The sequence below is a fragment of the Phalangium opilio genome, unplaced genomic scaffold (assembly GCF_054372755.1).
Source record: "Phalangium opilio isolate 3A_F unplaced genomic scaffold, DU_Popi_V2 ptg000045l_1, whole genome shotgun sequence".
NCBI lineage: Eukaryota > Metazoa > Arthropoda > Arachnida > Opiliones > Phalangiidae > Phalangium > Phalangium opilio.
In genome coordinates, this window is record NW_028324168.1 from 3,835,151 (window position 1) to 3,847,853 (window position 12,703).

A 12,703-nucleotide genomic window follows, 5' to 3' on the forward strand; every position below is an offset into this window, starting at 1 on the left:
AAACAAATATTTGTAAGCTTTTTATATATATATAAATATATACATTATTAAATTGAATGATTTCAAACCAGGAAACTTGCCATGAAAAGATTATATAAAAAATAAAAAAACATGTCAGTAGTCTTCCCTTTAGCTTAGCATAACCGGAAGTTCCGATTGCAAACAAATTAACTTAAGAAAAAAAGAAAATATTATCATCTAATCTTTGAATTAATATATTCATTGGAATATAACCAATACGGGCCAAGGCAGGAAGTAAGGAAACTCTACATCTTCCATATACATATGGTCCCTAGATTAACTCTACTGTTTCTAAGTAGAAAGAACATTTAAACAGGCAATCTTATTAATTTAATATAAAAGTTTCTCAACCGTTCTTTCTTTTGGTTTATTTCTATTTTAAAACTGGGTCATTATCAACACCGTGAAATCCTATTGTTTTACCATGCGTTTAATAAAATCATAAGTTTTTAAGTGATATGTTCCATAAGTATGACACTTCTATACTTCGTAATGACTTACTTAGAGCTAGTTCAAGGGAGAACGACAAGTGAGAATTGATTTACTACACTCGGTTAGTTTTTCAGGACTTCCATCTTCCTATTTAGTCTGTACTAAGCCTTTGACAGCGCCTTATGCACCAGGCGTCGCTTTGCCTCGAATCTATGACCTACCTCACTCACTTCATGACAAGCTCCAGTTTGTAACCATTGACAGACTTATGGAATAAATGAACTTATGATAAAAAATACGATGACATGTGTACCAAAGAAAATAATTCATGAATTTCCAATTTCTTTGATATTTTTAATGGGGGAAACCCGCGGGAAAATAAAATGACATTAAAACGCCCGCACAAAGATTTTGGCCTAAATTTGAAAATCCTGGATAGTCAGACTGTCGGTGATTGAATACAATTTATAGAGGGCAATGAATTCTAAGTGAAACTGTCTCCACCCATATTATTGCAAAGTTTCACCTGAAAAAAAGGACTCGACTCTAAGCTTGCTCTATTGTTAATTACAGAATACTGAATGGTGGTCGGTTTTAGTCAATAACAAAAGGTTTATAATTGTTAGGACTTCGTTTCAATGAAAGGATAGTTGGGTTTTTTCGTTCGGATTTGGAGTTAATACAGGCTGAGTGAAGAAGTAATGATTGATTCCAGCGCGACAGTTGGCAGGGGTCTGTAATGGTACTTGCCAGCTGTCTTTCTATCAAATAGATAGTTTGCACTAAAGGGGCTTGAGACATTTCCTCCCCCTTTTCTTAACTTTAACCTAAGACCATTAAACAAATCGAACAGAATACTACTAAGCTTGTCAGTCTGTTGTAGATAGATATATCGGTTGAATTGCACGTGTCACAAATGACTGGCAACCCTTGTCCGCACACTATCTATTAGTGAAGTCAAGAAGTGATATCTAGTTTATTAGGGAGAAGGTATAAGATGCCTAAGTATTCGCGCGCCATAGTCCTAGTCCCCCTTTCAAAATACAAGGGGGGGGGACGTAAAAGGAGGCCGGGCTGTTTCGCCTCTCCCCAGTCGGAAAATACCAATCAGATGCTGGTTGTCATTTAGAGGCGGCGGGGATTAACTCGGGACCTACGTTTGGACTGGAGGGAGATGAAGCTAGAAATGTGGTGAATTTATACCTACTCCGTAATAAACTAGATATCACTTCTTGGTGAAGTCATTTGGTTTGCCTTCTTGGCTTGGTTGGGTTCCTAAAGCTTGTCACTATTGAGTTTAGAATAAATATGTTTATCTTTTAGAGAGTGTATGTCGCGAATTTTGCAATGTTTTTTAAGGAAAACATCAGCATAAACAAATATTGCAACAGTATTAAGAAATTGGGAATTTCTACTTCTAGGTCAACAGTTTTGACTCTATTAATAAAATTATGTATTTAGTTTCATTTTTTTACGCTATTAGTCATTCATTCTTAAACAAGGAATAATTAATTTTCTAGGGTCAAAAGTGTGAAATTAGTTGGGGGGGAAAATGACTTTAGACTATCAGGGAAAATATGCTAAAGTCAGGGAATTTCGAAACGAAAAATCCCTGACTTAAGACTATCAGAGAAAACACGATAAAATCAGCGAATTATTGAATCGAAAAATATGCCTTAACTACTCCAATATTTCGCTAGTACAAATGGCACCCCGTTTTCCTAGCTTCTCTAATCTCTAGCGATAATTCAAATTTAATATACAAGTATTTGTATAACTATAACCACACTTCAAAACGATGTTTTTAAATTTTCCCCAAATCCGAATTTAGAAATAGTTTTTCAGAAACTCCAGGCAGCAACACACAACTTTGAATATATTTCGTCTTCATCTTGTGACGTACTACCTAGCCCCTAAAAGTAGGTGACCGACCTTTTAGTATACTAATATCATTATACATTCCCTTTAAAAAAAAAAAGAATTAGTTATGTATGTTACGAACCAACCACCTCTATATTCAACAACAAGGCAAATGCCACCCCCATATGAGTAAAATGTTTTCGGGAAAAACCACCACAAAATTAGAGAACTCCGGATGAATTTGGGTCGGACTTTGGAAGAAGAGTTTCAGAGCTGTTAAGTTTTGAATCTTCGATTAATATATACGTTTTGAGACATCGTCAGCACGTTTTTGCGGTTCTTTAGTTGGATGGTTAATTATATTATAGAAATAAGGATATTGTATAAATCGCGCGAGAGCGGTTTTTATTATTATATTTTAGTAAACCCGGATTTGCAGCCCCAGAACAGGTTAGTGTTTTTTGATAAACAGCCAAATAATTTTTAAACAATCAAATGACTTCGTTCTCTTCGCTTATAAAACTCGATTTTTCAAGAATTATTTTAAGGATATTTTATTTTAGAAATTAATTATTTTAATTATTAATATTAATTAGCTATCCCACATCTGTCTTTATCTATAAAAAATGACGTGTTTATAAGAAAAGATTTAATTTAATTTATTTTTATCGCTTATTTAATCTCTATTGGTAAAGAATTTAAAAATTTAATGTGAAATTCAATGATATATTTTTAATTTTTTTTTATTCCAAGGTGATTTAATTTTTTTTGTTATATCGCAGCCTCCGGTGGTTAAGTTAGTAAAATTTTAAATTCTAATTTGTATTAAAGAGATGATCAAATTTCTGATCGCAGATGTTAACCCTAGTTTAAAAGTTTTAACAAAAAAACGTATTTAGTTGTAGCTAACCCTTTTTTTTTTAAAAAATTCTAACCCGAAATCATTTTTGGCTAAGCCTTTTTTTTTAAAAAAAATTCTAACCCGAAATCATTTTTGGCTAAGCCTTTTTTTTTTAAAAAATTCTAACCCGAAATCATTTTTGGCTAAGCCTTTTTTTTTAAATATTCTAACCCGAAATCATTTTTGGCTAAGCCTTTTTTTTTAAATATTCTAACCCGAAATCATTTTTGGCTAAGCCTTTTTTTTTAAAAAAAAAAAATTCGAACCGGAAATCATTTTTGGCTAAGCCTAGTTTGAAAATATTCTAACCCGATATAATTTCTAGCTAAGCATAGTTTGAAAAAATTCTAACCCTATATAATTTTTAGCAAAGCCTTTTTTTTAAAAAAAAAAAATCAAACCCGATATAATTTTTAGCTAAGCCTTTTTTTAAAACAAAAATTCTAACCCGATATAATTTCTAGCTAAGCCTAGTTTGAAAAATTCTAACCCTAAATCATTTTTAGCTAAGCCTTTTTTTTTAAAAAAATTCTAACCCGATATAATTTTTAGCTAAGCTTTTTTTTTTAAAAAAAATTCTAACCGGAAATCATTTTTGGCTAAGCCTAGTTTGAAAAAATTCTAACCCTAAATCATTTTCAACGCAGTACCCTTCAACAGCCCTAGCTAACATTTTTAAGTATTCATATTCTTAAGTTAGATAAGGGACTAAGTAGAAAACGGAATATATTTAAAATAAATTGGCTTCGTCATGGCCGTGTGAACCACTCACACCTTCTATTTTCCATTTTATGATTGGTTGCCAGTAACAGCCAAGATCCGTCTCTCAGCCTCAAAGCCGTCAATTTGAAATTCTAAAACCCCTTAATATTATAAAAGAAAAAAATTCAGACAAAGACCCATCAAGGTCGTATTACGAAGCGTATAGCCAACCATAACTCAAAAATATTATTCAAGTTTGAAATAGAAATCGCGTAGAGCCAAGCCTAATAACCAAACCATTTGAAGTATATAACCATGACACGGATTGAACAATGCTTTAGTTCTTCCTTTTCGGAAGTTAACGCCATTTCCGCTTTTGTTCTGTCGTAATTACGTTAACCAACCTTACAAGATAACGTATTTTGCCCAATGCATGACCAAGATTTAAGGAAGTAAAACCCCAAATGCGTAAATCAAAAATATTTCGCGCCTATAACTTACTTTCTCGCGCGCCTTTTTATCGGTAATGTCCTCCCGGAAGTTAGTAACGTTTTGCAAATAAGTTTTCCAAGGAAATAATAATGCTAACCTACCAAAACCATTGCCTTGAAGTATATACGGACGGTTTATGACCTGGGTAGTATACCCCTGAATTTATTAAATTTACCTCTGAGTATTTGAACGTATTCCTTTCTGTCGGTATAGAGCTATTTCAGAGGGGGTAATGGCTACGTCACCAATGCTATTTGCCCATAGAGAAACCCTCACAAAATGGCCGCCCTCTACACTCAAAGCCAGGCCCAATTTTCGTAGCAGACGAAATTTTTCCCCCACTGAAATAGCTCTATTGCTACACTATAGCATAGGTTTATAAGATATTTTCACCATAAGTTTGTCACTGGTTACAAACTGGAGCTTGTCATGAAGTGACGTAGGTCATAGATTCGAGGTAAAGCGACGCCTGGTGACTGGGGCCCAGTCAAAGGCTTAGTACAGACTAAATAGGACTAGATGGAAGTCCTGCAAAATTAACCACCGAGTGTAGATAATCAATTCTCGCTTGTCGTTCTCGAACTAGCTCTAAGTAATCTCTAGCATTACGAAGTATAGGTAGTCTCATACTTATAGAGCATATCTTTCAAACTTATGAGTATAGTTGCAAGGAAAGTTTCATGGGATGATTTCATTTATTCTTGAAAACGTATCATTTTAAATCACCCGTTTTAAGGGTATTTTTTTCTCTTTCTGAATTTCCATTTTCCCAAAACCGAACCGATAATTTATTGGCGTTGAATCCGGTTTTGGTACGTGGACCTTTTTTCCCTCCACCGGGGACAATGTCTTTGAGGCATTTTGGGTAAATTTTTTGGGTTTTTGACAAAATTCTTTATATTTCATTATTGACTGAGTAGTTGAACTTTTGACTGGAGTTGGGAGTTGGGGCCTGCGATTGTTTTATGTATTTTTGTGATTTTTATCTTTGGTAGAATTATTTGTATTGAAATCAATCAGCTAAATTTATGATTGAAACGTTTGTACATTTTTAAGAGGATTGCAACAATTTCTATAGCAATCCAATTTATATTTCAGATAATAATTCACAATCAAAAATGTCCAGAATGTTACTAGCAACCATCGTCCTGTTGTCCCTGTCTTCAGTGGTCAGGCCACAATGTCTTACAGCAGACGACAGTCCACGAACTCAGGAAATCATGAAGAAAACAATGGACCAACTCATCAACGGAACCCAATCCTTCGCCTTCGATTTATTACGTCATTTGCAAGAAGATGCCTCATCAGACAACCAAAAGACTGGAATATTTTTCAGTCCCTTTAGCATCTGGTCAGCCTTGGCGGTGACGTATATGGGAGCTCATAGTTTAACCGAACAGGAGTTGGGTTCGATCCTTGGTCTTTATGGAGCCGATAAAGTCGCCGTGTCCAGCGCGTTTGATCGTCTTAGGGAAGATATCAAAGCTCCGGCTGGTTCAAATGGCACTTCAGAATTTGTAAACAGATTGTTTTTCCATCGATTCCTCGAGGTTCGCAAGTGCATGGAAAGTAGATTCGCCAATAACATGGCCTACGTTGATTTCACCAATCCCGAGTCGGCACGATTGGGGGTTAACGCTTGGGTCGAACAGCAAACTGGTAACAAGATCAAGGACTTCTTACCACCTTCCAGCGTCGGTCCCTCTACAAGAATGGTCGTTGCCAACGCCGTTTACTTCAAAATGGACTGGATGAATCAATTCAATCCTAAAATGACTCGTCCTGATAGATTCACCGTATCCTTGACTGAAGAATTGGTTGTTAACATGATGAGGACCAAGGGTAATTACATGTACGGCGTCAGCGAAGCCTTGCAATGTACCGCTTTGGAAATCCCATATACCGGAGAGGATTTGTCTATGGTCGTTCTGTTGCATCAAAACCGAGTTTTTGATATGAATACGTTCATTTTGCAACTAACCCACGAAAGAATCGCGGATTTGATCGAAAATCTTTTCCCAATCGAAGTACTTGTCCAATTACCCAAATTCAAGATGGAAGACTCGTTCCAATTAGCTGGACATTTGCAAAAGATGGGTTTGAAACAGATCTTTAACCCGGAAACTTCGGACTTGTCCGGCTTCACTGGTAAACGCGAATTGTCCGTGACTGATGTATTGCACAAGGCAATTATAGATGTCAACGAGCAGGGAACCGAAGCCGCGGCTGTTACCGCCATCTTGGCTTCCAGAACGGCCAGACCGGCCCAACCTACGTCATTCGTGGTTAACAGACCATTCGTATTCTTCATTAGACATCGCAAGACGAACACCATCTACTTTTTAGGAGTCGTTAACAGACCCACTCTCGCTAATAGCGACCAGTGAACTGAACCATGACTTCAAAAGTTTAAACTGTGGTAAAAAAATATAATTCAAAGGCTTCTAGATTTTCCCAAAGACGGAGTTTGAACTGTGTTTAACTCCTTGATAGTTCCGGAAGCCGTGTAGATAGTGTTGTTGTACTTTTTTGGCGTTTTTATTAATGTAATGTAGTTCTAGTTCATTATTACATGTTTCACCCACCCAACATTCCAGATCTTTAAAAATATCTAAATTCAAATACACAACAACAACAACAACATTGTAGAAAAAAATTCAGGTCATTTAATGTCGTAAAATGTTACTAAAACTTCATAAAAAGCACCCTTTAGGCTTAACGTATTAACATAAAATCGATTTTAAACAACCATTTCGTGTTTTTAAACGTAATATTTCTTTTCTGAGTAATTTTTCGTCATTGAGTTGTATAAAATGTGAAGAAATATATTAAAAACTACCCTAATTTATCATTCGTTGTTTTTATTTTAGTTTCTTCCGTGTTTTGGTACTTTTGCAATCAAAAGCACGTGGCGTTGTGAAATTTAATTTTTCCCGCGAATTTTTATATTCATAGGTGGCGCGTAAAACGTTCCCGTTCGCGGATTTTTTTTCTTCCCGAACATGTTTATTTGATCCAATGCCGATCGAAAAGGATGGCTGTCGAATATCGTGCAAGGTTTGTTTAATTTAATCTTAATTAAGGTTTAAATTGATGTTGAAATTAACTTAAATAAAACCATAAAATTCCGTAGTGTAAAGGCACGACTTTTAGTTTTAAAAGAGATAAAATAGACGCCGCCAAACTATAATAACAAAAGTTATTTCGCGTTAAGCCTTGGCTTTTGAATGTTTTTTCGAATTTGAAGGGGGTGGATTTAGTTTTACTAGTTTTGTAATGTTGTTGGCCTACATTTAGAAAACACGTTTTTCAACTATTTTATTAGTTATTTAATATTTATTAATTTGTTTTAATTATAGTATTGATCCCTACGGATTTGAACGTGGAGAAGACTTTGATTATAATACATATGATGAGTTTTTTGCCAAATATTTGAGTGTATTAGCAAGGAGAGCGGAGAAATGGAAAAACTTTGTTAGTCAAAGCAAGAATGTGAAGAAAGGAAGTAAAGGTACGTTTTAATAATAATTTTTTACGTATTATTTATTTAATTTTAATTAAATAAACCTTAAATTAATATTGTCAAAGTTAATGTGTAAAAATTGTTCATTTTCAGTTAAAAGATATTGCAGAAAAGGCATACCTAGAGAACACCGTGGTTTTATGTGGATGACTGTGTCAGGAGCTGAGGAATTAAGGGAAGAAAACCCTAACTTATACAGGGAACTATTAGATGGTCCCAAAAACCAAGAAATCCTCGATACTATAAAAATAGACATTCCAAGAACCTTTCCGGACAATATTCATTTTAAAGAAGTTTCTGATGGAAAAAGAAGATCCCTTTACAATGTTTTGGTCGCATTTGCTCACAAAAATCCCGAAATTGGGTATTGCCAAGGCCTAAATTTCATCGCTGGTATACTACTTTTGATCACTGATGACGAAGACACGACATTTTGGTTATTGGACCGGTTGGCATCCAAAATTTTGCCCGATTATTATGCCAGAGAAATGATGGGATTACTGACTGATATGGAAGTTATGTCTGAATTAGTTAAAATTAAAGTTCCTGCTGTTCATCAACATTTGAAGAATCACAATGTTGCGTGGCCTTTAGTTGCCAGCAAGTGGTTCATTTGCCTGTTTGCTGAAGTTCTTCCAATTGAGGTAAGCTTCCTTTATTGATTATTTTGGTGCTTGTTGTTGTTCTATTTGAGTTGAAATAGTTTTAATGCTTTTGTTTGTGAACAAATGGGATGTTATGGCTTCATTTCTTGGAAACCTTTCAAGTTTAGGTCTTTTTTGGGGGGTTGCTAAGTTAAATATTTGATTTTTATAAGCTGTTTATATTTTATAAGGTTGTAACTTCTAGTTGGGTAGGGTTGATTTCATAATTTTTTGTCTAAGCTAGTATTTAAGTTCCATTTTAAACCTCACTAACTAGTATTTAAATTCAATTTTATACCTCCCTATCTAGTATTTAAATTCAATTTTATACCTCCCTAACTAGTATTTAAATTCAATTTTAAACCTCCCTAACTAGTATTTAAATTCAATTTTATACCTCCCTAACTAGTATTTAAATTCAATTTTAAACCTCACTAACTAGTATTTAAATTCAATTTTAAACCTCCCTAACTAGTATTTAAATTCAATTTTATACCTCCCTAACTAGTATTTAAATTCAATTTTAAACCTCCCTAACTAGTATTTAAATTCAATTTTATACCTCCCTAACTAGTATTTAAATTCAATTTTAAACCTCCCTAACTAGTATTTAAATTCAATTTTAAACCTCCCTAACTAGTATTTAAATTCAATTTTATACCTCCCTAACTAGTATTTAAATTCAATTTTAAACCTCCCTAACTAGTATTTAAATTCAATTTTATACCTCCCTAACTAGTATTTAAATTCAATTTTAAACCTCACTAACTAGTATTTAAATTCAATTTTAAACCTCCCTAACTAGTATTTAAATTCAATTTTATACCTCCCTAACTAGTATTTAAATTCAATTTTAAACCTCCCTAACTAGTATTTAAATTCAATTTTATACCTCCCTAACTAGTATTTAAATTCAATTTTATACCTCCCTAACTAGTATTTAAATTCAATTTTAAACCTCCCTAACTAGTATTTAAATTCAATTTTATACCTCCCTAACTAGTATTTAAATTCAATTTTAAACCTCCCTAACTAGTATTTAAATTCAATTTTATACCTCCCTAACTAGTATTTAAATTCAATTTTATACCTCCCTAACTAGTATTTAAATTCAATTTTAAACCTCCCTAACTAGTATTTAAATTCAATTTTATACCTCCCTAACTAGTATTTAAATTCAATTTTATACCTCCCTAACTAGTATTTAAATTCAATTTTATACCTCCCTAACTAGTATTTAAATTCAATTTTATACCTCCCTAACTAGTATTTAAATTCAATTTTAAACCTCCCTAACTAGTATTTAAATTCAATTTTATACCTCCCTAACTAGTATTTAAATTCAGTTTTAAACCTCCCTAACTAGTATTTAAATTCAATTTTAAACCTCCCTAACTAGTATTTAAATTCAATTTTATACCTCCCTAACTAGTATTTAAATTCAATTTTATACCTCCCTAACTAGTATTTAAATTCAATTTTAAACCTCCCTAACTAGTATTTAAATTCAATTTTATACCTCCCTAACTAGTATTTAAATTCAATTTTATACCTCCCTAACTAGTATCTAAATTCAATTTTATACCTCCCTAACTAGTATTTAAATTCAGTTTTAAACCTCCCTAACTAGTATTTAAATTCAATTTTATACCTCCCTAACTAGTATTTAAATTCAATTTTAAACCTCCCTAACTAGTATTTAAATTCAATTTTATACCTCCCTAACTAGTATTTAAATTCAATTTTATACCTCCCTAACTAGTATCTAAATTCAATTTTATACCTCCCTAACTAGTATTTAAATTCAGTTTTAAACCTCCCTAACTAGTATTTAAATTCAATTTTATACCTCCCTAACTAGTATTTAAATTCAATTTTAAACCTCCCTAACTAGTATTTAAATTCAATTTTATACCTCCCTAACTAGTATTTAAATTCAATTTTATACCTCCCTAACTAGTATTTAAATTCAATTTTAAACCTCCCTAACTAGTATTTAAATTCAATTTTATACCTCCCTAACTAGTATTTAAATTCAATTTTATACCTCCCTAACTAGTATTTAAATTCAATTTTATACCTCCCTAACTAGTATTTAAATTCAATTTTATACCTCCCTAACTAGTATTTAAATTCAATTTTAAACCTCCCTAACTAGTATTTAAATTCAATTTTATACCTCCCTAACTAGTATTTAAATTCAATTTTAAACCTCCCTAACTAGTATTTAAATTCAATTTTAAACCTCCCTAACTAGTATCTAAATTCAATTTTAAACCTCCCTAACTAGTATTTAAATTCAATTTTAAACCTCCCTAACTAGTATTTAAATTCAATTTTAAACCTCCCTAACTAGTATTTAAATTCAATTTTAAACCTCCCTAACTAGTATTTAAATTCAATTTTAAACCTCCCTAACTAGTATATATTTAAATTCAATTTTAAACCTCCCTAACTAGTATTTAAATTCAATTTTAAACCTCCCTAACTAGTATTTAAATTCAATTTTAAACCTCCCTAACTAGTATTTAAATTCAATTTTAAACCTCCCTAACTAGTATCTAAATTCAATTTTAAACCTCCCTAACTAGTATTTAAATTCAATTTTAAACCTCCCTAACTAGTATTTAAATTCAATTTTAAACCTCCCTAACTAGTATTTAAATTCAATTTTAAACCTCCCTAACTAGTATTTAAATTCAATTTTAAACCTCCCTAACTAGTATCTAAATTCAATTTTAAACCTCCCTAACTAGTATTTAAATTCAATTTTAAACCTCCCTAACTAGTATTTAAATTCAGTTTTAAACCTCCCTAACTAGTATTTAAATTCAATTTTATACCTCCCTAACTAGTATTTAAATTCAATTTTATACCTCCCTAACTAGTATTTAAATTCAATTTTATACCTCCCTAACTAGTATTTAAATTCAATTTTAAACCTCCCTAACTAGTATTTAAATTCAATTTTATACCTCCCTAACTAGTATTTAAATTCAATTTTAAACCTCCCTAACTAGTATTTAAATTCAATTTTATACCTCCCTAACTAGTATTTAAATTCAATTTTATACCTCCCTAACTAGTATTTAAATTCAATTTTAAACCTCCCTAACTAGTATTTAAATTCAATTTTATACCTCCCTAACTAGTATTTAAATTCAATTTTATACCTCCCTAACTAGTATTTAAATTCAATTTTATACCTCCCTAACTAGTATTTAAATTCAATTTTATACCTCCCTAACTAGTATTTAAATTCAATTTTAAACCTCCCTAACTAGTATTTAAATTCAATTTTATACCTCCCTAACTAGTATTTAAATTCAGTTTTAAACCTCCCTAACTAGTATTTAAATTCAATTTTAAACCTCCCTAACTAGTATTTAAATTCAATTTTATACCTCCCTAACTAGTATTTAAATTCAATTTTATACCTCCCTAACTAGTATTTAAATTCAATTTTAAACCTCCCTAACTAGTATTTAAATTCAATTTTATACCTCCCTAACTAGTATTTAAATTCAATTTTATACCTCCCTAACTAGTATCTAAATTCAATTTTATACCTCCCTAACTAGTATTTAAATTCAGTTTTAAACCTCCCTAACTAGTATTTAAATTCAATTTTATACCTCCCTAACTAGTATTTAAATTCAATTTTAAACCTCCCTAACTAGTATTTAAATTCAATTTTATACCTCCCTAACTAGTATTTAAATTCAATTTTATACCTCCCTAACTAGTATCTAAATTCAATTTTATACCTCCCTAACTAGTATTTAAATTCAGTTTTAAACCTCCCTAACTAGTATTTAAATTCAATTTTATACCTCCCTAACTAGTATTTAAATTCAATTTTAAACCTCCCTAACTAGTATTTAAATTCAATTTTATACCTCCCTAACTAGTATTTAAATTCAATTTTAAACCTCCCTAACTAGTATTTAAATTCAATTTTATACCTCCCTAACTAGTATTTAAATTCAATTTTATACCTCCCTAACTAGTATTTAAATTCAATTTTATACCTCCCTAACTAGTATTTAAATTCAATTTTAAACCTCCCTAACTAGTATTTAAATTCAATTTTAAACCTCCCTAACTAGTATTTAAATTCAATTTTAT

At 31.7% G+C, this 12,703-nt stretch overlaps 1 protein-coding gene across 8 annotated transcripts in view; it reads left to right on the forward strand.

The window, feature by feature from the left end:
* LOC149676805 (growth hormone-regulated TBC protein 1-like) overlaps positions 1-12,703 on the forward strand; it is a 32,938-nt gene that overhangs the window by 9,487 nt on the left and 10,748 nt on the right. For 3 of the 8 annotated variants that reach the window (XM_089838355.1, XM_089838353.1, XM_089838354.1), the window contains exons 2-4: positions 7,364-7,465; positions 7,768-7,919; positions 8,025-8,575. In XM_089838355.1, coding sequence (XP_089694481.1) covers positions 7,443-7,465; positions 7,768-7,919; positions 8,025-8,575 — 726 coding nt within the window. In that variant the 5' untranslated portion in view covers positions 7,364-7,442. Of the gene's footprint in view, positions 1-50; positions 2,373-2,439; positions 2,764-5,506; positions 7,260-7,363; positions 7,466-7,767; positions 7,920-8,024; positions 8,576-12,703 lie in introns of those variants that run through there. The other 5 variants (XM_089838356.1, XM_089838359.1, XM_089838362.1 and 2 more) reach the window with 3 other exon arrangements.